The sequence below is a fragment of the Salvia miltiorrhiza genome, chromosome 3 (genome assembly GCF_028751815.1).
Source record: "Salvia miltiorrhiza cultivar Shanhuang (shh) chromosome 3, IMPLAD_Smil_shh, whole genome shotgun sequence".
NCBI classification, from domain to species: Eukaryota; Viridiplantae; Streptophyta; class Magnoliopsida; order Lamiales; family Lamiaceae; genus Salvia; species Salvia miltiorrhiza.
In genome coordinates this window covers 43083489-43107947 of record NC_080389.1, presented here as the reverse complement: position 1 = coordinate 43107947, position 24459 = coordinate 43083489, and the positions used below count along the sequence as shown (strand labels likewise).

Below are 24459 nucleotides of genomic sequence, written 5' to 3'. Positions count from 1 at the left end.
ATAACTTGACAATCATAAATATTTGATCGTGTTGAAATATTCAATCGAGAATACTTCTTAATTGAGGTCAACTTGTTCATCTTGTTTGCAAATATTATTTGAACTTAGGTAAACCCTTCATTTCTTTGGTATACATTCGAGACATAGGGTATCATTAATCGTATCAATCATCTCATTGGTGGGGAGCCAAGATAGCTCCATCCTTAGAAAAATTTGGATCAGATGCATTATTCATTATGTGATGATATGTGTTTTTCGCTATAGCTGCAATAGGATTTGTTGCATCTCGTGTAACTTCTGATAATGTCACATCAGATTCCCTATCAAGAGTTTCACCACCAGTATCATTACCTGATCTTTTAAGAAAAAATAACTATGTGTAACATGAATTTTCAAAATCAAAATGTACATTTATCAAATGATTAAATAATTACTTTTATTTAAATATAACCTTAAATGCAATAGGGTTAAGTACCAGATTCCCCCTATTGATGGCGTCCCTATCGCGTACATGACCCTATAGTTAGGGTCAAAGCTGCTTACTACCTCAACGTGGAAAAATCACACCAATTTCACCCTGCTACTTAACGGATGTTAATACCGTTAGAAAAAATATATATTTTTTTATTTTTAATTATGGTGGGCCTTAGCTCTCTCTCTCTCCCCATCCCTGTCAATTCTCTATTTCCCCTCTCTTCCTCGCACACGCACCCCCTCTCCCATTGAATCATCTCTCTTTGCCTCCCCCCCACTTCACGCCGCCTGCCACCACTTGCCAGCGACAACAACCGCAGCAACGGTCGCCGCTCCTCCCTGTAGGCTTCTCGCTTTCTCCAGTCTCTTCCTCTTTTACCCCATCTCTTGATTTCATAGGTTGACCTACAAGATGGATTACTGTTATTTGTTGAGTGCAGAAGATTAGATATAGATGGATGATTAGAGGTTTCTGTACAAAATTTCTTAAATAGAGAGTAAAATATTTATTCTTTGTCAGGAGAAATAGCATGCTGATAAATCAAAAGGGGTTGAAGAGCAGAAAAAAATACATAGTTGTGATACATAGTTGCGTCTTCCTCAGTTTTTTTTAGAGAAGACGGTCTGGGGGCTGGTATCGGCGACAATCTCCGCCGCAATCGCCGGAGAGAGAGAGATCGAGGGAAGCGGTGGCGTCTCACCGTCGTCAAAGGGGAGGTGGCATCGCCTGACCTACAGGCGGCAGTCACCTTCGCCAGAGGAGACGAGAGAGCAAGGGAGATAGCCGGTCGACTGCCCTACACCAGAGGAAAGTCGAACGACGGATTTAGATGAGGGGTCGGACGGATTTTGGTTGGAGAGAGAGAGAGCTAGGGCCCACCATAATTAAAATATATATATATATATATATATATATATATATATATATATTTTTCTAACGGTGTTAACGTCCGTTAAGTAGTGGGAGATATTTGGTGCGATTTTGTCACGTTGAGGTAGTAAGCAGCTTTGACCCTGACTATAGGGTCTTGTACGCGATAAAGGCGCCATCGATAAGGGAAATTTGGTACTTAACCCCAATACAATATTATTAATTCTATAAAAATTTAAATTTCATAAGTAACCTTATTAAATTCATCCTGCTATTTTTTTGATATTGCACTTTTTTAATTTAAAAATTCATAAATAAAAAAAATAACACTTGATCCCTACTTAATACAAATATAATATTTAGTTACTAGTGATAAAAATAGGGAAAAAGTGTAGATATACCCTTCTAGTGGTAGCCTCTATAGCGTATAGCTCCCCTTACTCACTGTGTGTACAATTAAGCCCCTGAACTAAAAAAAACAGTTCAATTACACCCCGCTGACCAAACACCGTTTGCCACCGTTAGTCAACCTTTTTTTTTAAATTAAAATGTGGGGCCCACCTATAACCTTTCCCCATATTTCACTTTTTTTTTCTTCTTCCTCAGCGTTTGGTCTTCTGTAACTCCGGCGGCAGCAAAAACTTCACAGACGTCGACAGCTCTTCTGCCTCCACAATGTGGTCAGTCAAATGAAAGCTACAATTATAGGATAAATGGAATGACTCTCAAATCTCATAAGGAGGCTATGATATTAATTATATGATCATGGGCTCCTAATCCCAAAGAACCGAGCTTGGTCTCCTCCAAACTCAGGAGAACTTCCACCGATCGATTCACACCAACCGGAGAGGCGAAGGGGGGACCGATTCCATGGGCGAAGAGGGAGCAGGGCGGCAACGGCCTAGATCTGGAAGATGCGTAATGGCGCCGCTGCTGCGCGTTGTCGTCCGGCCCGGAGAAAGAGGTCGAGAGGGTGTGAAAGAGAGTGAGATGGAATTAGTTTCCACTCCTGAAGGAACTATATTTTGACATATGATCCACGTGCCCGTGACCAACTTCGGATACCAAACGAGTACATACAAAAACCACAAGTGCCTATTGCAAGAGATCGAAACTTACTTGCAAATCCGGCGATGAGAGACTCCAGTGTTGACCTTCCAACTTGTTCCCACGATGAGACTTCACGTTGGGTGGCAACGACCTTGAAGTCTCCTCCAGCAAAGTTGGCTTCTGCTCTCTCTCTCAAATCTGCTCTCACGTGTGTGAATGATTAATTAATTAGGTTTAGGGTTCTCTTATTAATTATAGGGTTAAGGTGCAGATAGGCCCCTGAAGTGTAAGCCCTTATAACGTATTGCTCCCCTTACGCACTGTGTGTGCAACTTACCCCCTAAACTACCAAAAATCGCACATTTAACCCCTTCTTAACTAACACCGTTAGTCAACGTTACTTAGTGATTTTTTCTTTTGTTTTTTTAATTCTAATTGTGGGGGATTTGTGATATGAGAGGCGAGAGAGATGGAGATGTAGTTACCGTTCGGAGAAAGGAGGGGATCTGTGATGTGAGAGGCGAGAGAAAGACCGAGGGAGGCAGCGGCGCTTCATCGTCGCCAAGGGGGAGATCGAGGGAAGCGACGGAGGCCACGGCGGCTGTCGTTGCCAAGGAGGAGGGTTGCTGGGGTATCCAGTCTGAGAAGCGAGTCGAGATGGAGATAAGAGATGAGGTGGCGGTGACGACTTTTGCTGCTGCTGCCGTCAATTGCTAAATTAAGATGATAGGGAGAGCCGTTGTTCGCCGGAGGTCGAAGGAGATTGGGCCACTTTTGGCCAATGTTATTTAACAAATCTATCCCTCACTCATGGCCACCATCCGCAAATCATATCCTTTGTTATTGTTTCTTTTATTGGAGTTTGATTTCATTTTCATTGGAGTTTGGTTTCATTAGCTTTCTTGTCAGCATGAACTGATGTTGGTGTGTAAGATCCTGTTTTTAGCTGCTGTAGATCTAAGCTTTTTGAATCCGAGTTTCCCATCGTTATTTATTTTGTGGTGATTTTGCCTTCTGCCGAGCGTTACTTGCCGCCGGGAGGGAGGCGCCGCCGCTGACGGTTTGGTGAGAGCGAGAGACGTGTTGTGCGAGAGAGAGAAAGAGAGATGCAGTGTGAGGAGGATTTAACTGCAACTTACCCCCTAAGAGAGAGAACGAGAGATGCAGAGAGATGCAGTGTGAGGAGGAGGAAGAAGCGTAGAAGAAGAAGATGAAGAAGAAGAAGAAAGGAAGGTGGGCCCCACAATTAGAATTAAAAAAATAAAAGAAAAAATCACTAAGTAACGTTGACTAACGGTGTTAGTCAAGAAGGGGTTAAATGTGCGATTTTTGGTAGTTTAGGGGGTAAGTTGCACACACAGTTAGTAAAGGGAGTAAATCGCTCTAAGGGCTCACACTTCAGGGGCTTATCTGCACCTTAGACATACCTAAATAATAAGCCCAAAATATAATTAAATCAGACCAAGCCCAAAAGCTTAAGAGAGGAGATGGGACGCCTACTTAAGGAGTTAAACCTTTATTGGGCCAAGCGGTGATCTACTAGCTTGAATAAAGTTTGGCCTCCCAGTGCTCGATTTTCTTATTCAGCCCAGAATAAAATTGAGACACAAGTATTAATTTATTCCACTAGAAAATTAATACTGATTTACCTCTTTACTCTTTAGGTGAGTCAGGGCTAGCATTAGACTTAATTAATCCTCGTGTTTAAGATATCCAATATCCATTAATTAATTAATTCCTCTGACAATCAATTAATTAATTAATTAGTCATTTAATTATAAACGACATATTGAGTGCTACAACTTAAACTTATTATCGTATCGGAACTAATTCTACATGCAGGGTTTGATACGATAAACTTATTAAGTTCCTCAAGAGGATATTATCATCCTGTTATTAGCAGGACACAGATCCTTAATGCGATATAATTGTATGTCAAATAATAATTGTTATCACCCAAAGTATCGAGTATATTGAGTTTCAAGAGAACTCTCACCCATGATAAATCAATGCAATAGTCAATATATTATTTACACCGATTAATCCAACTAAGGTTAAGACTATTTAAATCGCCGAGATCTTGATTCTTAATTAGTCAGAATATAAGAATTCATCTCACTGTTATCATGTTCAATACACGAAGGTACTAGCATAAATAAATAGCCAAGACAAACTATTTATCCATTTATGCTACAATCTAAACCAGCAACTCGTCCAGAGTTGCCTCGATTGTGAACTCAATTTATAACTCAACTTTTTCCAATTATATGATCTTCTGTGATCTACAACACACCATATAATCTATAGTATGAGATAAATTGGACTATAATAGGATTATGCAATAACAATATTTCAGATAGAAGAATCACAGTGAACAAAGGAACCAATGTATACAAGCATAAAATCTTGCTTTCAGTATACAACCCTTCAGCTCATCCTTCCAAAACTTTCCTTCTCTTCGTTTCCAGATCTTCAGTCCGAGCAGCTGTCTTTTTGGGATCTTCAGTTCGAGCAACTGCCGCCACCAGATAAGATAGGGTTGGCAATACTGAAGAGAATGCAGGATGCAGCGGACAAAGCAATGGATTTGGGTGAGACAATGGAGCTCAATGGAAAAGGCGGAGATTTCGAAGGTTTAGGGTCTTAGGAGGGAGAGGAAGAGGCGAGAGACGGTAGACTGCATTGTAAAATAGAAGTAGGGGAGCTGCTCCGCCGCTGAGAACGTCGACATTTGGTGGCGATAAGGCAGAAGGGGCAGGTGAGAGTGGAAGCAGGGGGGCCCCACATTTTAATTAAAAAATAATAAAAAAAGGTTGACTAACGGTGGCAAACGGCGTTTGGTCAAAGGGGTGTAATTGAGCTATTTTTTGAGTTCGGGGGCTTAGTTGCACACACAGTGAGTAAGGGGAGCTATACGCTATAGGGGCTACCACTAGAAGGGTGTATCTGCACATTTTCCCATAAAAATAATATGAATAAATTAGGCATGCTAATATAATTTATTAAATTATACTCTCTCTGTGCATAATAAATTTTCTTAATAGATAGTGACACGGGTTTTAAGACGAGGTTGTTGAATATATTGAGAGTAGAGGTGAGCATTCGGATTTCGAATAGGATTTTTGTTGATTCGATCCGAAAATCTGAAACTTCCCTAATATTCAATCTGATCCAAATCATTTCACCCGAAAATTTTGAATTTTAAGATAAACTCCGATCCGAATCGAAAAATTCAAAATGTGAAAAGAAAATTCGAAAACCCAAAAAATGTGAAATACATATCGACCAAATTTAGTGCGTGTCACATTCTTAATTTCTTTAGTTTATAATTGGTTGTTAGAAAAAAAATATGAGTACTATATAGTTTTAAAAAAATTATATATTGTAACTTTGAATTAATTAACCCAAATAATTCAAATAAATTAAATATAATAAATTAAAATATTAAAAAAATTAAATATTATAATAAATTAAAGAGTAAGATACACTCAATTGTGGGACATAAAATTAGGGGTGAGCATCAGTTCAGTTTGGTGCAAAACCAAAAATCGAATCGATGGTTAAAATTGAAATCGAACCGCACCAATTGGGGGTGCCAAACCAAACCGAAACCGAACCGATAAAACAGTCGATTTCTATTCGATTTACAGAATCGATGCAATTTTTTTTTTTGAAGCTAAATTAACAGATCTGCAATAACAATTTGAAGCTAAATTCAAAGCTTAAGAATGCAGATTTTCAGATTCTTAACAACTACAAATAAGGGGAAAGCTGAGAAACTTACGGTTAGGGTTAGGCCGTTAAGGTACTGGCCGGCGGCCGCGCCGGAAGGGGAAGCCGTGAGAGGGGGTAGTCGCCGCTGGAAACTGGAAGCTGGAAGGGGGTAGTCACCTCTGCCTGTCGCCTGGGCTGCCGCCGGAAGAGGGAGAACTTCTCGCTGCTGGAAACTGGAAGCCAAGAACTTCTCGCCTGGGCTGTCGCGTCGCGGAAGGGGTGACGCCCGGCCGGCCTGGGCTATCGCGAACTGGCGGACGGCACGGCGAGTCGGCGGGAGGAGAGTGGAAACTGTCGAGTGAAAGGCTGAGAGTGAGAGGAGTGGTGAGTAGGACTTAGGAGAGTGGAAGGGACGAGTTCAGATGTTAGGGTTTCTTTTAGGTTAAAAATTAGAGAATTAATTATATATTATAAAATATAAATATATAATAAAATATTAATATTTATCGGTTCAATTCGGTTTAAAACGAACCAAAAACTGAAAACCCAAACTGAACCGAAACTTATCGATTTTTAATTTTCGGAATCGAACCGAAAATCAAACCAATGGAATCAGGACCGAATCGCACCGAAACGATTCGATTCGATTCGAATTGATTTTGCGTTTCAATTTGATTTCTGCTCACCCCTGCATAAAATCCCATCCATTTACTAGAACAAAATGCAGGAATTAAATTAAGGGTTAATAGCCGAAAAATACATGAACTTTCACGAAATTTGCAAATTGCACATGACCTTCAAAAATAGCCTCAGAATACATCACCTTTTAATTTTGTTGCAAATTGCACACGCGTGGACCACCACCTTGATCGGTGTTGACGTGGCACCGGAATTTTCAGACGTGGATTCACCGGCATTCAAAACGACGTCGTTTTGAATAAGTATAATTTTTTTTTGAAAGGAAAAATTGTGAAAATCAAAATTAAGCCCTAGTTCTTCTTCACCGGCAACGTCTCCCTCATCCCTTGCACCAGCCGCCTGCCTCAGTTCACCACCACCACTTAAGTTCGTCGTCGGCCGCCGCTCGCCTCCGCCTTCCTCGCCACAAGACGTGCGCGCCTCCGGCCCCTGCTCTATTCAGCAGCCGCGTCACCTCCAATTTGCAGACGTCGCCGCTGCGCTGCTATTTACGCGCTGCCGCCGTCCTTTTCCACCAGTAAAACGCCGACAGCCTCCACCGGGTTCCGCCACCACCGCTCAGGCCAGCAGCACAGCACCGCCTTATCTCCAGCCGCCGCCTTCCACCACCATGCCACGAACTTCTCAGTTTACCATAGATCTACCAAGTTTGCAAAACCCCCAAATCTCCCACCGAGCCCTAGATCTTCGCCAGCGACTCCACCGCCCCGTGCAATCGACGTCGCAACAACCAACCTCTACATTTGCGTCGCGGCGGTAAGTTTTGGTCTTTGATTTTTTTTTGGCAAAACGATGGTGGTGGAATTTTTGTAGTGGTGGTTATAGTGGAGGTGAGGGAAAACGGTAGTTGCAGTGGTTGTGGTTGTGGTTGTGTTTCGAAGGGGCGGAGTCACGTTGCTCAGCCTTTGAATCGGAAGGGGAAGCCGGTGATGGCTCGCCGGATTCTGGAAATGTTGACGGCGGCGCGGCGGACCGCCTAGAGCAGGAAGAAGGCTCGCCGGGAAGCAAGGATTTCTTTTTTTCTTTTTTTTTAAATTCTTCAAAATATCAAAGCGATGTCATTTTGTCCACGTGGCTTGCCAGCGTGTAAAAAAAGCCACGTGGCTATCCATATCATCGTCGGTCAAACTTAAGAGTTGCCGGAATTTTCGCCGTGTGCAATTTGCAACAAAATTAAAAGGTGATGTATTCTGAAGCTATTTTTGAAGGTCATGTGCAATTTGCAAATTTCGTGAAAGTTCGTGTATTTTCCGACTATTAACCCTTAAATTAAATGCAGGTAAAAATGTAGAATTAGTTTAATTGGAGGGTAGGAAAGAACGACGACGTATCCGATAGAATGAGTTCCCTATTAGAGAGCAGAGATTCCTAAAGTGTGAGTCGTAGCAGATGCTACCCTTTCTCTCTCTACCCTTTCTCGCTCCCACTCTTTTTCTCTCCCAAGAATTATCCAAGATGCCCAGCCTGTATTCTTCGCTTTCTCTCTCCATATACACACAACTCATGATAATCAATTAGGATTTCCATGCTTCAAATCAGCACTACCATGGAGAATCACTATCTGAGACGAAAATTCCATCCTCTCTATGCAGGTTCAGTGTCCAGTGTTTCAATTTTCTTCCTCGCGCTCAATCATGTAGGCATGAATCTAACTTGTGTTATCGTTTGATTTTGATCTCCAGATGCTTGTTTAAGCACCTTCGTAATTTTCTTTTCCGGTTTCGGGTTTCTAGACCCCTAATTTGCTCATTCAAGGTCAATTTTTGTTCTTGAATTTTGAACCCAATTCAGGATTTTTTACAAGTTCTGGTTTTTTAGGGTTGTATGTCCGGTAAACTGCGGTCTTCTTTCAGGATTTTGAGATTTCGTAGTTTTATGCGTGTACTCTAATCATGGACGAGAACTATTTGATGGATGTGGATTTTTCGGATCTTGATTTGAACCAAGAACCTTCAAACCCACCTCTGCATAGGGTTGAAAGATATGGGTCGTTGTTGAATGAATTAGAAACTGCTCATGATAGGATAGAGGAGAGGATCCGACAGCTAGAGGTGGTTACTGCTCGCACGAGGCAGCGCCAGCGGTGGCGACAGGCCAGAAATTCTATGGAAATTAGTTATTTTCCTAGTGAAACAGCCGTAGATGCGGGTCTGAGAGGGAGCCCTAATGAAAATAATAACACAAGTGTGTTCAAGAGTAGTTCTGAGAGGGGTAAGGGTTGTAAAAGGGATAGTTCCCATTTGGTGGCGAAGGCGTTGGAGATGGGGTCTGAGGTTAAGAAGGCCGATAAGGAGGGTGGAAGCTTTTATGATTGTAATATATGTTTGGAGGTGGCGAGGGAGCCTGTCTTGACTTGTTGTGGTCACTTGTTTTGTTGGTCGTGCTTTTATCAGGTGTCGGATGTGGATTCTACTTCAAAGGAGTGTCCAGTTTGTAAGGGAGAGGTCTCAGATGGCAATGTGATTCCCATTTACGGTAATGGGGAGAGTGAGCGTGTGCGTGAGACTGAATCGGGCTTGAAGATACCTCCAAGGCCCAAGGCTCATAGAGTTGAAAGTGTCAGACAACAGCGCGTAACTCAAGGGCTATCCCATGTTCCTGTTGCCGAAGCACTTAGGCGAATCAGGATTAGTATCGGTGCAGTGGGCAATCAGACACAACAAGAAGTTGGCCATGATATCCTCAGTTTTGATACGGAATCTCAGGCAGGACAAAATACTGAGTCAGCTGGGGGCCATCGCTTGAGGATCCATCAGGTTTCAAGAGTATTATCCGAAAGTGCTGCTTCTCTTTCTTCCCTCTCATCTGCTTTGAGTAATGCAGAAAGGCTGGTTGAAGACCTGGAAGCAGTTATTAACAACAGGTTATTGCGAAATGATGCACGGGGTTTGTCAGTTGATGTTGGGAATCTTTTTACTAGGCCATCAGCTACCATACAACCTAATCATCAGCCGCTAGTTTCTACTACGGATTCCAATGCTGCCTCGCCCATCGCATCTTCTTCCCAATCAACTGATGTTGCTAGTTCTGTTGCTCACCACGTTCTGAGAACAAGGGGTTCTAGTGATGTAAATCTGCCTTTGTTGGCTCCCTCTTCGTCCTCTTTCAGAAGGAGAAGCTTAATGTCAAGGACTTTAGATTTGGACAGCCGTGATCCCCGTGAGTTGAGAAGAAGAAGATTGAATTAGCTGCTTCCAGAAAAACATGGTAAATTCTTGCTGATGTAGAATTTGATACCTAGCCTTGAAGTGAATTCTTGTATGTTGTCTGTTATAAAGAAGGATATTCTGAACATTATGTTGATTACTATATTCTAAATTTACATTTATCAGAACAAAGGTAGTTAACTCCTCTTAATTACAATGGCTCTTAAACTGATCTGTCCCTGCTACATCACAATCTTAAGTTCCTACATATGTGTACCTAAATTGTTCTCCATAGCTGTAGCTTGGATATATTTCAATGCCTTGTTATGTGTATCCATTATGATCTTACTTCCAGCACTTGGGTTTTAGAGATCCATATATCATTTTTCATATGATTGATTTCTAGATTAGCTTAGCTGGCCTATTTGTTTGATTGACTGATGATACATGGGTGAGTGATGTGTGCTCTTTGGCTTCTATCTTTTGGTGGATTGATTGAGATTTTCTTTAAAAGGACTCAGTAGAATTACAGAAGAATTCATTTAGTTGTTACTTGTTCAAACCAGAGCTCAAGTGGCTGGTTGTGGTATTTTTTCTATCTTTTTAAGGTACTGGAAATTTAACCAAACCTCAAGCAGATATTTTGAAATATCCCTTAATTTCTATCTGTATGTCAGGGTTAGCAGTGCTATGGTCAATTCAAGAAATGGTGGTATTCTATGGATTCGGGGTCTGAGTTACCTTAGCTTAGCAGTTCATGTGATAAACCCTATAAACACATATCAGTCGTTAGATAATGAAACTTACGTAGAATGTACTTTTATTTTGTGATGAAAAGTATGCTTTGATGAGGGAGGAATTTAATTGTTTTTTTTTTTCAACATTCAGTATGCTTATGAATGAAGGGATGGAATTCATATTCAAATATTCACCATTTTATATCCAAGGGCTAAGAATCGGGTTAGCTCTGATATGGTAGCAGTTGATTGGGTCAATTATTCGGGTAACTAAATACTCGCATTATTTATAAGAAAAAAAGTAAATCAGCAAAAGAGAAGAGAAGTTAGAAATCACAAAATCTTGTGTGTTTATATCTGTGTATCTACCTACTGATTCAGATTCAGTGTGTGTGTGCATGCTGTGTGAGGACGTCGGGTATCGGTTACCCAATATCCGATACCTGACACCGAATAAGCAGGCCTTAATTTTTGTTAAAATACGTATGTTTCTATATCAAGTTTAGAGTTCATTTCTCGAGTCCAAGGCCTTAAAAGTAAGACATTTTTTGAACTATTTGTTGCAGGAAATTAAGAAAAATAAATAAATAGAATGCCACAGCCTAAAGTAGTACCTATAAAGTACACAAAGTCAAGTTTTTTTTTTTAAAAATAAAATGAACTATGTCCTATCTTTTAAAGGAAAAATACAGAATCATAATTAAACATCTTTAATAAAAAGATTAATTGCATATAATATCACGAACTTTGTCCGAAATTCATTTTCCTCACGATCTTTAAAAATTTCATTTTTTTTATCAAATATTTTGACATTTATTCAATTTTCCCACGATTTCCCCCCCTCTCAAATCGGAATCGACGTGGCGCTGATGTGACTCGCCGGCACACGCCATTCCGGTAAATGAAACGTTGCGTTAAGTGTAAATATTAAAACCCTAGTTCCTAAATTAAAAGTAGCGCCCACATCAAAAAAAAAATGTAGCGTCCCTTTTCTTCCACTTTCCCTCTTCTTTTTCTTTCTCGTTTTGCCCGGTGAAGCACTGGCCCGCAATCGGTGTATTGCCCTGTGAAGCACCAGCTAACAATCAGCGCCACCAATGGGCGTAGCACCGACGCCAACAATCGGTGCACTGGTTTGAAAGACTGAAAATACAAAGATTAATTATGAGGTATATGAGCAAGCAATCGACACCACTGGTTTGGAAGAGTTCCACACTGGTCTGGAGATGAACCCTTCGACAGAGGTGGTGGAAGGAACGCAATTGTTTTTTTCTAGCGCCAAAAGCAATCTTTAATTTTCTTTTGCCTAAAAAAAATGAGAAATTAAAAGAAATTCAGGCTTTTTATTATTATTTAATATTATTCCAAGTCAGTGTTACGTGTAAAATTAAATCCACATAATTGCTATATCATTTTTCCGGTCATCGGAAAAAAAAAATCGTGAAAAACTTGAACAAATATCAAAGTATTTAATAAAAAATGGAATTTTTAAAGATAGTAGGAAAAATAGATTTCGGGCAAAGTTCGTGATATTATATGCAATTAAACCCTTAATAAAAAGGTTCAAAGTGAAGTTTTCATTAATTTCGTGGAAGTTACGATCATAGATAACAGCTTTGGGACTGAATAATGCAACTGGAATATTAAAAAAAAGGCAACTCTTAAACAATTACTTCGTTGAGTCATCATCAGAAAGAGAATATTTAGTATGAATACTAGACAGAAGATCACATAAGAAACACTACAAAGACAACCTTAACAAACAAATGTTTTACATTACATGTGCATGCTGATAATCTTTAGTTCATAGTCTAGCCCTAAAAATGGCAAATCTAAGCTGGTTTCGGACTGTCTTAATACAGGTTCATTCTTGCGAATGCTTTCGATTCTCATCATTCCTACCAAGTGAGATCGCACTATGTTAGGTCTAAACAACTACAGGAATGCTTAAAGGTGTAAATCAACGAAGAGGGAACGGACGATAAACAAACAGAGAATGTATAACTTTCATATGCTCCGCAACGCTGCACACCATCGAAGTATATGAACTATGTGCTTCCAATATGGTCCTTGCATCTTACAAGGGCGGAGGGTGACATTCCTTTCAAAGTAGTGATGGTATCTGGATAGCGTAACAATAGTTAACCCAGAAGAAACAAGACAACGAAGCCTTTTCAGTTTGCTGGACCAGATTCATTTTTGAAGTGTTGCTCTACCATTGGTGGCAAGAGAAGAGCAAGTCTAGTTTTATATCTTGTAATTCTTTGAAGCCGTTCTTCTCTTAGCCTGCAATGATGCACCAACATACATAGAAACTGATTCTCCAAATAAAAACATACTAAGTCTCAGAGGTAAACAATCAGCAAAAAATGTCTGGATGAGCATAAGCATATTTTAAAAAAGAAAATTAGCAAGTGTGCTTTTCTAATACGTGTATACAATTTGAACATTACCAGTAAAGATATACAAACCATAAAAGTTTTGCAGGCGATAACAAAAATTTAAGCACTAAATAAATGTGGAGATAACAGAAAACAGAATTAAGGCAAAGGAACAAACGAACAATATAAAGAACGCAAGAACCAAACAAATAGTATAGAGATAAAAAAAAAAAAAAAAAACCTCCTCTGCAGAGGCCTACAGCAACATGCTGTACCAAACTCAACTGACCTAAACGTGTCTAATTCCTACTCCGAGTTGAACTATAAATAGACCAATACGAAACCCTGATCTGATTAGCTAGGCTTTTATTCCAACTAAAGACAGCTGACCCAAAAAGAAATAAACTAAGTAAAAAAATAACAAGAACAAAAATAAAAGCCAAGATCGCGTGCTATCACTAAATGACAAATGTTTACATAAAGGCATTCAATGTGTTTGTTTTGGGCAAAAGTATTGCTGGTTTACCTATAATGACTGTACTTATTTTATCTGAATTAGTGAGGTTAAGCTAGTTAATTTCCAGAAGAAGACTTTAAAATATTGCAACAATATGATTGTCAGAAGTATGTCTTGAACCACATCCAAACATGACTTTCTCAAGTACACTACAAATGGTGCAAGGCATATCTAATGAATAAGTACATTCAAAGATAAAATCTAGCAATGCCTCAGCAATAACTATAAATGCAGATGTACTGAAAAATTAACATATGACATCTGCGAATAAGACAAAAATAGAGGTTTACCGTGATCGAACCCTCTTCGCACGTTTAATGTGTCTTTGCAAGAGCTCTTTCTCAGACAAATGTTCACAAGAGTCTTTATCCTGAAAATGAGTGCCAGTCAATTTCCATATTCCTCTGATTTGCAGGAAAACATATGTTACAATCTTGAGCAAAGGGGACTCAGACATTGTATATAATATGAGTATAGTTGGTTGCCGAGGATTTTCACTATCTTACAAGAGTAAGCTACATATGTCACAATCATATAATTCATTTCAGGATTATCATGATCCAGGAACTCAGTTTGAGAAATTTATTTCTCAGGAACCTAATATTTCCACTTTTTTAGTATCATAGATATCCTATGTCTTAATATTAGTAGTGCAAAAGAAAAGAAGAGAAAAATCTCTATAGTAATGGTGATAATCATAAAATTGTCACGCAAACATCTATGAATGGAACTTTCACAAATATGAAAACTCAATCTTAATTCATTGTGCAAGGTTCAGAGTTTAGCAAGATGAGTGTTATGAGTGGTTAAACAAGCCATTGCTATTGTATTGCAGCAAAGTAACTTCTTGTCCCCAATGGTAAGTAAACTCTTGATACTGATCTTATACACAAACAGGTAGAAATGTATAGACAGTAGCATTTAATGCACTTACACTTTGATATAATTTGGAATAGCTATTTTATGCACCAAAGTAATGACCGCGTAAATGTTACTAGGTAAGATAATACCAAATCAAACAAACCAGATCACTGAAGATAACAATAAACCACATTGAAATTTTTTAGCGAGTAAACTAGGATTAACAAGTTTTGTTGTGCTATTCCTTAAGCACTGGACCCTGGCACTTTCATTTCATATCCTAAATAACACAGTTCTTCTGCATCGTCCCCAGTACAGGTAGGTATTTACGTAACAAGAGAACCATAACAGACAGTTAAGAAATAGTACATCAAAAGTCATATTGTAACAGACTTCCTTCAAATTTAGACAGCGAACTTATGTGGTTGGAAAGTAATTACCAATTAAAAATTAGAAAACTCAACATAATCGTTCGTTGAACTCTGAGTAAGGAGGTACTAGGAATTAACTTTTAAGGTCTTTATTTACCACATCAAGAAATCTACTTAGTTATGAACCAACAACAACATTCCAGACCATTCTATGCAATAGCAGTAGGAACAAAACAGACAACAGGTCAAGTTTATATCATTACTGATTTACAGATGTTTTCATCTTCAACTGTTCGCCCTTCCAAGCTTATATTGTGCATATAACTTTACATAAGGAAACAAAATTCATCTTCAAAAACCTTCCTTGAAAGTTACCAGATTACCAAAACATTAAACAATACCCTTTTCTGGACTAATGCAATTATCTACAGTTATTCATTGTTTTAGCTTCGGAGAATGATTAAAAAACAATATTCATTCCCTATGCTTCGGTGGAGTCATCATCACGTACTAACCTCATCTTCCTCTTTGTCTTTTGCTATTTTATCAGGTGCATCTGAATCTTGTGCAGCTACAGGCAAAGGTCTTGGAAGAGATTTGACAGTATCCAGATACTGTGGCTGTGAAAGATGTGAAATATCAGATACAATACAAGTGAATCTAAAGTTTTAATAAGCAATGGCTCAAAGTTCCAACAAGATCAGTGAGATTTTCTTATTAATAGTATAGAGATCGTTCACAACAAAGTGAAAACTTCCACAAAAGCAATAGACAGTACAAAGAAACATATATATGCATATCCCTTCTCCTAATTAAGGCCATATACTTGCACCATCACATGTTCTTGGAGAATTAACAAGACAAATGGATTTGAGACACGTGAATTCATATGTAACTAATGCAATATCTATGAAGCAAGAAATCATCATCTTCTTTTTTGTGGCAAGGATTCAAGAAGAGATATATGTGTTATCCAACACGATCAGCAGAATAGGATCAACCAATGCTACTAGATATTAAAAAAAATGAGATAGAAACTGGTGTCAATCCTAAGCACATGTGTCAATAAGCATACAATGTACAGGTTTTTACTACATCCCAAATTATAGATCCTGAATTCTTTTAGGATGTCTTGAAATAGGATAATGTTCCAATACCTTCTTTCAGAATGTATCCTCTAATTAGACTGACTGATATCAATTCTTAACTTCACTTTTAAAGGTAATAATGTATAAGCACAAAAATCTTTCCTATTTGTCAACTCACACCTAAAGCGCCACTTTGGATAAAGTAGATTCATTTGTGGAGGTAGATTAAGGAACATAGAAAGAGTCGCATTTCATAGTGAATCTTAAGGCTTCATTCTACCAAGAGTCCAAGACCACACAATCCCTAACATAATCATTTTATGAAACAAGATCTATTTGATATAGATAATAGATGATTCAAATGACAAGGAATTGCCTTGAAAAACTGATACAAGCATTTTCTACCAGAAATTGACGCTATATATAAATCTAAAGGCTATCGCAAATGGAAAAATAATTTTGAAGCATTACTAAGATGTAGATTTGTACAATATTGGCTAGGATATCTTAATGAAATAATTTAGGAATGTATAGGATAGTATTAATTAGCTTTGATTTAGTTTCCTATTTCATAGAGCTTGTATTCGGCTCTATTTGTACATAGAAGGGGGAATACCCCTTATTTTAGCAAATGATAATGCTTGAGAATTATTCTCTCAGTTCTTTTCATCATATGGTTCCAAGAACTGATATAAACTGATCTGAAAGACAACAAGTCTAACATGGCAAAACTCTATCAGAGCTTTGAAGGAGCATACCTGAGTTTCTTCAGGAGAACTATTCCTCAACCATGACCGGCAGAGGGCATAAAGAGAGGTTTTTTCATGCATTCTAACCTGCAACAGAAAAGAGAGACATTTCTCACCAATATGAATACTAAGAATGATGTTAAAATGAAAACAAAAAACAAAAAACAAAAAAACTGAAATTCAGCAATCTGTTTTATAAAATGATTCTGGCAGTACAATCTTTAGCATTCCCCTCTAGTAAGGCTAAAGCTTTTAAAACCATACAACTTACCTTCCTATCTCTGATTATTACAAAAGCATCATCTTTAGTTCTATCCCTGTGGGTAAAGAAAAAGGAAGTACAGCCTTGTGAATGTATAGCCCAAGAGAGTAGCACCTTAACAAGAAGACATAAGGTCAAAGCTGGAGAGAAAACAAAATTTACCTTGAATCTTTATGGCCATTATTATCAGATATCGAAGCTGAAGGAAGACCAACCTTTGAAAAGCCAGACAGCACAATGAAAGAGAAAATTCAGAAGATTATATTACAAACGTAAAAGACCAATTTTATCTTAGTGGAGCTCTACACCTAAATCAACGCAATTGTTCCTTGATAAATGATAAGTGGCCCCAATACTTAATGAACATCACAGTGGAGTTCGCGACAGCTCTTCTCAGACAAATGTTCACAATGCACATTATATAAGAAAAGCAGCTATATGGCATGCCATCAGAGAATCTTAAGCAGAACTCATAAACAGGAATAACAAAAGGCAGACTGTATAGGTGCCGATTCTCCTAGGGTTTCGGTTATACTTGAGTGTTATGCACAAAAATCAATATTTGCCAGTTATTACAAGAAAAATCAAACAGTATAAAGAAGTACGAAACAAACAACTAGGAAAATTTGGTTCATAGCTCTTTCCAACTTTATATTGTGTTGGATCTAACTTCATATGAAATTAAAGAATTAAGGGATGGCAAAGCTAATCTCATTCAGTTAGAAACAAAGACCAGTGAACTGGGATAGATTAATATCTCAATACCATAAATAGAAGAATGTTTTTTCTTTGGTTGATAACCACCTTAAATGATTTAAGATACCAAGAAGGTCCACACAATAAGCCACGGTATAGAAAATTCATCTTGATCAATGCATTTTTTAAAATATTTTGAAAGGGGTCATTTGTCTCTTCATTGCAATTACAGAATGGTGACAAAATCATGGGAAGAGGACTGCACATAAATGAGCATCATGGTAGCAATTCCATTGAAATACAGTCACCAAGAAAATGAAATGCATTGCCACAATACAATGGAGAATATTATTAGACTTTAAACCTAGCAAACCACCAATTTTCCAAATATATTACATATACACGTAAAATCATTGTAATTGTAAACTCCACAAATTACTTTTACTCCAGAAATCATCCAACAATTAAACAGATAAAACTAGCTCAACACAAGACAAAATTACCAAGTCACAGCTCACAAGAAATCCATTCAAATCCTATCAAAAACACCAATATAAACATAAGAAAGAAGTACACTAAAGTACCTTTGGTTGGTGTGAAGACGGAACAGGAATTCCTTTAACTACAGCGGGCATTGCTCCGGTAGCAGCAGCATTACCAGACGTACCGGGAGCCGATCCAATTAGTACGTGGGGCAAGTGGTTCGGCCGCACAAAAACCGGATTGCCCTGACCCTGATCCAGGTAGGGAAACATAAACGGCGGGCGCTGGGCGGGGCGGGAAGCTGGCAAGGCAACGGGCCGGAGGAATCCACGACCCGATGAGGCAAGTGGGTAGAGAAGCTGCGAGGGATCCTGAGGATGTGGGTGGGGATGAGGGGGGACGGGGGGCCAATTGAGGGTAATTAGGGTTGGGATTGGAAGGGAGACGAGGCGAGTATAAGGTTTGATAAGTTTGGGGCTGAAGAAATAGAGGTCTTGTTGTTGCTGCGGCGGCGGAGGTGGCGGCGTTTGAAGCGTCCGGTGGCGGAGGAGGGGTGGAGGGGGCCATCGGTGGGGGTGGCGCGGTTTTTGTTTTTGAAAGAGGTTAGCTACCTTGATTTGAACACTTACTGTGGGCCCATAATCATTCAAGTGGCTGACTTTAAATACTACTCCCCCGTCCCATTCCAATAGGCTCGTTTTCCTTTTTGGAATGTCCCACTCTAATAGGCTCGTTTTTCATTTTAAGTAAAAAATATGTAAGTAATTGGTCTACACCACACCATTTTTGTACCACTTTCCTACCAAAAAATAAGTTTTCTTAATTTTTGTGTCCAAAAGAAATGAGCTTATTGGAGTGGGATGGAGGAAGTAAAAAATTTAAAAGTAAACTCACGAATACTTGTATGAATATAAGTTTCCTACTCTTCTTTGCTCGAAATTAGGGTGATAATATTACTGAATAATAAATGTGCAAAAATATTCATTGTCATGTGTATAAATATCAGTTTAAACTTCAAACTATTTTGGTATTATTAATTATATCCTATATTATTGAAAATGATTTTTTTAATTTTAAAGTATCAAGTTTGTATCAATTGTACTATTCGTCTATTTTTTTAGCTCCAAAAATTTGGCTTGGCTCACCAGATACCACGATGTATTTAGAATTATTATTTTTTTGACCTACATTAAATAAAATGAAGTGATCATATGCCTCACTAATTAAAAATTCAAAGGGTGAAACATAGCTAAATGGTAGTACAATTGATACAAAATTGATAGTTCAACGTTTAAAAAAATATTTTCCATAGTTTAGGATATAATTGATAGTGCGAAAATAGTTTGAGGTTTAAAGTGATATTTACTCTTTTCATAAAATCATTCACCACATATCCATTTTAGTGTATTTGGACCCAATAGTCCTCCATTCGAATTTCGCTATCTTTAGTTATCCAAGGGCACCCATCCACTATGACTGGTGTTACAAGTTAAATCTTTCGCTTTGAATTTTTCGTCTCATGCAACGTCGATCACGTACAATTAATTAGTTATTCTTCCTCACCAATATTTATATTATATTTATATTTAGGTGAGTATTCGTGAATTCATGTAAGCTAACAATAACATAATCATAATCATGCACAACGAACAATTAAAGTAAATCACGCACAATATATGGAACAACTCACTCCAACCTTCGTACTACTCACAATTCATACAGATGAATAGCTTAGCTTGTACAAACGAATCTCTGATGCGCTACACAACCAAAATTGTCTATCTAAATGGTGGACAATCCCTCATCACTAGGATAACCAAATGAAATCGTCAAACATGGCTAAATGGCCCATTCAGGAGCTTCCACGATGTGGGTGGTTATCCCAGTCAAAATCACCCACTAACTCGTTAGCAACCCACAAGCAACATGCACAACAGCTCGGGACTCAAGACAGTCGCATGCCTCTTTTGCATGCGTCGCTGTGTGGTTGTCAGGTGGCACTCGTGCCACATCGACATGTCGAGCGGGAGATTCGCATGCTCCCCGCACATCCATTGCTTGGGGGGGCGCATCTACCGTCACTCTCGCGTGTGTCTTACCTCGGCGGATGCCCATGCTCGACGACTTGCGCCCCCGAGGCACAACGCTCGGCCTTTTCCAACATGCTTTCTCGGTTGCATGTGCGCTCGACGCACAGCATCCACCTGCCTGATATCGTCTCGCCCAACACCAAAAATCAGAGTCGCGCAACGCTTAGCCTTTCCCTGTGCGTTCACTTGATAACGTACACATTCGATGCACAACGCCCGATATCTTTGCCATCCGCATCCTTCATCCGATCTAGTCAAATCGCCTAGGACGAAACGATTTGACTCCATCATGCCGAGGTGTGCCAATGACTCAACATGTCTTAGCGTCAACCTTTAATTGTTTAACTAGCTAACGTGGCAGAGGTAGAGCTGTAATGGCCAGTAAGTTCATTAAGAATCAGGTAGCATGAATATTGAGGTAACAATTTTGCAACCTGGGTAGGAATCAAATGGTGGGCCCCACTGCCAAGCACATGCATGTGCCCCAGCGTGTGTGTTGCAACCTCTCGTTTTTCAGTGTGGGGTCTGCTATTTTTTAATGTAGAGCCGTAACTGTGCGTTTGAACCGTGAACCGTCGAAAATCACCTGAAATTGTATTTTCCACGATTCGAACCGTGCAAATTGAAACCGACACTCCTCCCCTAAAATTGTCTTCAAAACTGCCCCCCATCCCGAAAATATTCAAAGTTTGAATTTTAAACTACAATCTCCCCTTCCTCAATTTTCCCCTATAAATACCCCACCATTCTACATCAGTTCTCACACATTTCCTGCTTCTCTCTACTCCCTATAAGCTTCTAAATCTAGTTCTTTTGTTCTTGTGCTACTTAAATTTCTCAAGTTCTTCTTCTATTATCATACTTCTCTTTTTTCATAAATGATTTCTTCTGGTTCCGATTCTCGTCATAATGAGAAGGGCAAGAACCCCGTTGATTTCGCTGCAAGGGTGACTCGGCGTAGTAAATGCTTCAGCATAGATATATGTAGGTAGAACTCCACGTATGATATGTTAAATTGTACTTATGAATTTAAGGATTTATCAGTTAAATTTTTTACTACCGAAGTTAATAGCTTGATTTTATTGAGCTCTTATCGGGATGAATGTTACGATTTAGGGCAATTACACTTCGTTTTTCAAACTGATACTAAAGAATTACCAGGGGTTTATTATTCTACTTGCTCACTTGTTTTATATCATTATATGTTGGTAGTATGTCAATTTTGTAATTGTTCACTCAAACATAATTTAACTAAGCCCGTAAAGAAATGATTAAAATATTTTAGAGATATTCCAAATATTATTGCAAAATGTTAGACCCGTCTTTTAAATGTGAAGGTGTTTGTGAAATGATAAAATCATATTATAAATTTTTTCATCAAATTAAATTTTATGATGCAAAAGGATATTCCCTTGAAAATTACAATTACATGATATTATGGAGGTCCAAACTATTCTTTATTGTTCATTTAAAAAATCTTTTTGAAGAATTGTTCAAAATATGGTCAAATATTTTTCGTAAAAGTACTGTTAGGAGTGGTAGTAATTTTACTTTTGGAGTAGACACAAGTACTCAACCGGGGAAAATGCTTCAATTTTTTTGCAAATAAAGAAATGAGTGCGAGTAGGCAACGTCATACATTCGAACTAGACGAATACTTAAGGGAGCCAAAGAATGCAGATCAAAATGATGTCAACGTATTGCAATGGTGGTCAATAAAGCAAGTCCAATACCTTATTCTTGCAATCATGGTCAAAGAGATATTTGCGGTTCTTGCTTCAACGATATCGATCAAACAAGCATTTAGCGTTGGGTGATACATGCTTGATGAAAGAAGATCCGTAATAGCGCCGTATAATCTTGAAGCCCAAATTTTGCTAAAAAATCATACTTTAGCCAAAGTAAGAGAATAAATGAGATGACATATTCCAAGAGTACCCTATAACCACTATCGAAGCCGAGTCCATCGATTGCTCTGAATCATCTCAATATACTGGCACCATGATTTTGATGATTATTTCATCTTCGACATGTAGACCGACCGTCCAAACCCAAAGGTAAGACGAAGGTAAGAGAACTACGCGGACTTTGGTTCCTTCGTGATACGTAAGCAAATTAATTATAAATTTAATGTTATAATTAAGCTCAAGTCCTATTTTTTTTTTCAATTATAAGTTGTAATTTTTTTTCCTTTTCTTTATAAATTGTAACTTTTCATCTTTAAGTTGTAACTTGTAAGTACATTTTGTAATAAAATCATTGTGATACAAATTCTAATAAAGTTATTGCAAGCTTTTACTTAGCACTTTGTTTCTTTTATTTTGATGTCTACTTCATCACATTTTTATAAACAACACGTAAAATAATCCAAACAATATAGAGAGAAAAAAAAGGAATAAAAAAAGTTTCGCAAGGTTCAAATAGTGAACTATCGGTTTGAAATCAAAACCAAAATTGCCGATTCACGGTTCAAACTGTGTTGGGTCCCGGAGGGTCACTGAACTGGTGTATAGGGGGGATACACTAGTAGGCTATTTTTCAAATTCTTTTGATATGACTGGAAGAGTATCGACTGATACTGAAATAAGTGGTCTGAAGTCAACAGTTAAGGAAAGTTTTCAATTGAATATTTTCAGTTGAAACGCGGTTGTAGACTGATACTGAAATAACTTCAGTATTTTGATTTCAGTTAAGCACAAAGCTTTAACTGATAATCCACGCAAGGCTTCAGTCTAGATTTTGAAAACAGAGAAGTGTTATGAATCTTACTGATTATCCAATGATTTATCAGTTAGACTAATAACACCAGCATCGGAAAATAAACTTAAGAAATAACCTTTGTGTTTAGCACCTTGTCAGATTTTAGTTTCTCTTTTCTATTTATCAGTTTCAATGAAATAAATAGTTTGTGCACAAACAAGAAAAGTAAATACTGAAAGCGATAAACAACACAAGGTTTTTTATGTGGTTCGGAACAAGTTCCTACGTCCACGGTCAGTTGATCACACTGACAATCACTCTGGGCTTGTGCTTACGGGTGCACAGCAAACCTTCAACTGAAACAAGGTTTCAGTTCCAATACTCTGGATTGGACTTCTCGTCTCATTCTCAGCTCACAGTTGTAAAGACTACATTTGTCTTGCTTGCTGGGGCTAAGAACTCTTGAGTTCAGACCTCTGTCTCGAACTCTCTCTCTCAAACTCTCTTTTCGCTCAGCTGAAAAAGGTTCGAAATACTAACTAGATTACAGAGAACAGACTCTCTGTAATCGGGGACTTAGGCTAGGGATTTTACAATAGATTTGCCTAAGGATATAAGAGAATGTATGTAATCAGTGAACTGATTTGGGCTCTGAGTATTCTCTTCTTCGATTCAAACTTTGAAGGCAGTGAAGAATGCTGAGTTGCAATTTTGGCAGAGGTTCAACTTGAGTTTTTGAATCGATGAAGATTGTAGATGATCCTTGAGCTCTATTTATAGACAAAGTCTTGAATAGATCCGTTGGCAATATGGTCTTCAATAATCCGACCGTTGTGAGAGAGATTTGAATTTGGCTGAGGCTTCAATCTTCGAGGTTCCTGAATTTGGTGAGGAACTATGTCTGTAGGTGCAGGAGCATGGTGTCTCTGAAAAGTTATCACCAAAAAGGAATGCTCTGCAGGAAATGACGATCTTCAATATCTCTGCATTTAATTCGGCCTTCGAGTATACGTGGCTTTCTTTTAACTTAAAGTCTTCAGTCTGAGGAAGAATGTCAACTAATACTTGACTTAAGTATCAGTTCGCTAATTCCACGCGGCCAGCATCAGTTATTCAACCATAACTGAATCTTCAGTGAGATCTTCGTCCATTTAATACATCAGTATTTGACTTTGGTCTTTCTACATGTTATCTTCAGTTTTTAGTCTTCAATCTGCCGGTCTTTAGTCAGCAAAATTTTAACAAACTAGATAACATGAACTCCAACACTTGAGTTCAAAAAGTTCTAGTCTATTACAAAGAAAATCTAAGAGTTTTAGTATCATCAAAACTAGGGCTAGGATATTTCATTGATTTCCCAACAAATCGAAACTGTGGAACCCTTCTAATTCCAATTCCATTTTCTAAAACTGCGAAACCACTGGTCCGGTTTCACTTCAAACCGCAACCTAAACCATGGGCACTCTAGGTAGTGACATAATGGAGAAACTATGAGATAGTTAAAAAGAGAGATAGTTGTTGATGTGACACTACTATAAGGTAGCACCATTATGAATGCCCTGAGATAGTG

General features: G+C 38.4%; 2 protein-coding genes across 6 annotated transcripts; one reads left to right on the top strand and one right to left on the bottom strand.

Moving 5' to 3' along the window:
* The first annotated feature begins 8184 nt into the window (after positions 1-8184).
* On the top strand, positions 8185-10165 carry LOC131015891 (uncharacterized). Of its 5 annotated transcripts, XM_057944377.1 has the most exons (3): positions 8185-8400; positions 8491-8563; positions 8662-10165. In XM_057944377.1, exon 3 carries the CDS (start codon positions 8701-8703, stop codon positions 9994-9996), a length of 1296 nt encoding a protein of 431 aa, XP_057800360.1. In that variant the 5' UTR covers positions 8185-8400; positions 8491-8563; positions 8662-8700; the 3' UTR covers positions 9997-10165. The 5 variants fall into 5 exon arrangements, with proteins under 5 accessions (XP_057800360.1, XP_057800363.1, XP_057800362.1 ...); XM_057944380.1 differs by lacking the exon at positions 8491-8563; XM_057944379.1 differs by lacking the exon at positions 8491-8563 and having other exon boundaries at positions 8627-10165.
* Positions 10166-12423: 2258 nt separating this feature from the next.
* LOC131018839 (actin-binding protein wsp1-like) lies at positions 12424-20154 on the bottom strand. Its single transcript, XM_057947541.1, has 8 exons — positions 20004-20154; positions 18201-18727; positions 17083-17135; positions 16930-16975; positions 16668-16745; positions 15337-15441; positions 13880-13959; positions 12424-12977 (listed from the first exon to the last, which is right to left on the bottom strand). Exons 1-8 carry the CDS (start codon positions 20152-20154, stop codon positions 12866-12868), a joined length of 1152 nt encoding a protein of 383 aa, XP_057803524.1. The 3' UTR covers positions 12424-12865.
* Between the last annotated feature and the right edge of the window lie 4305 nt (positions 20155-24459).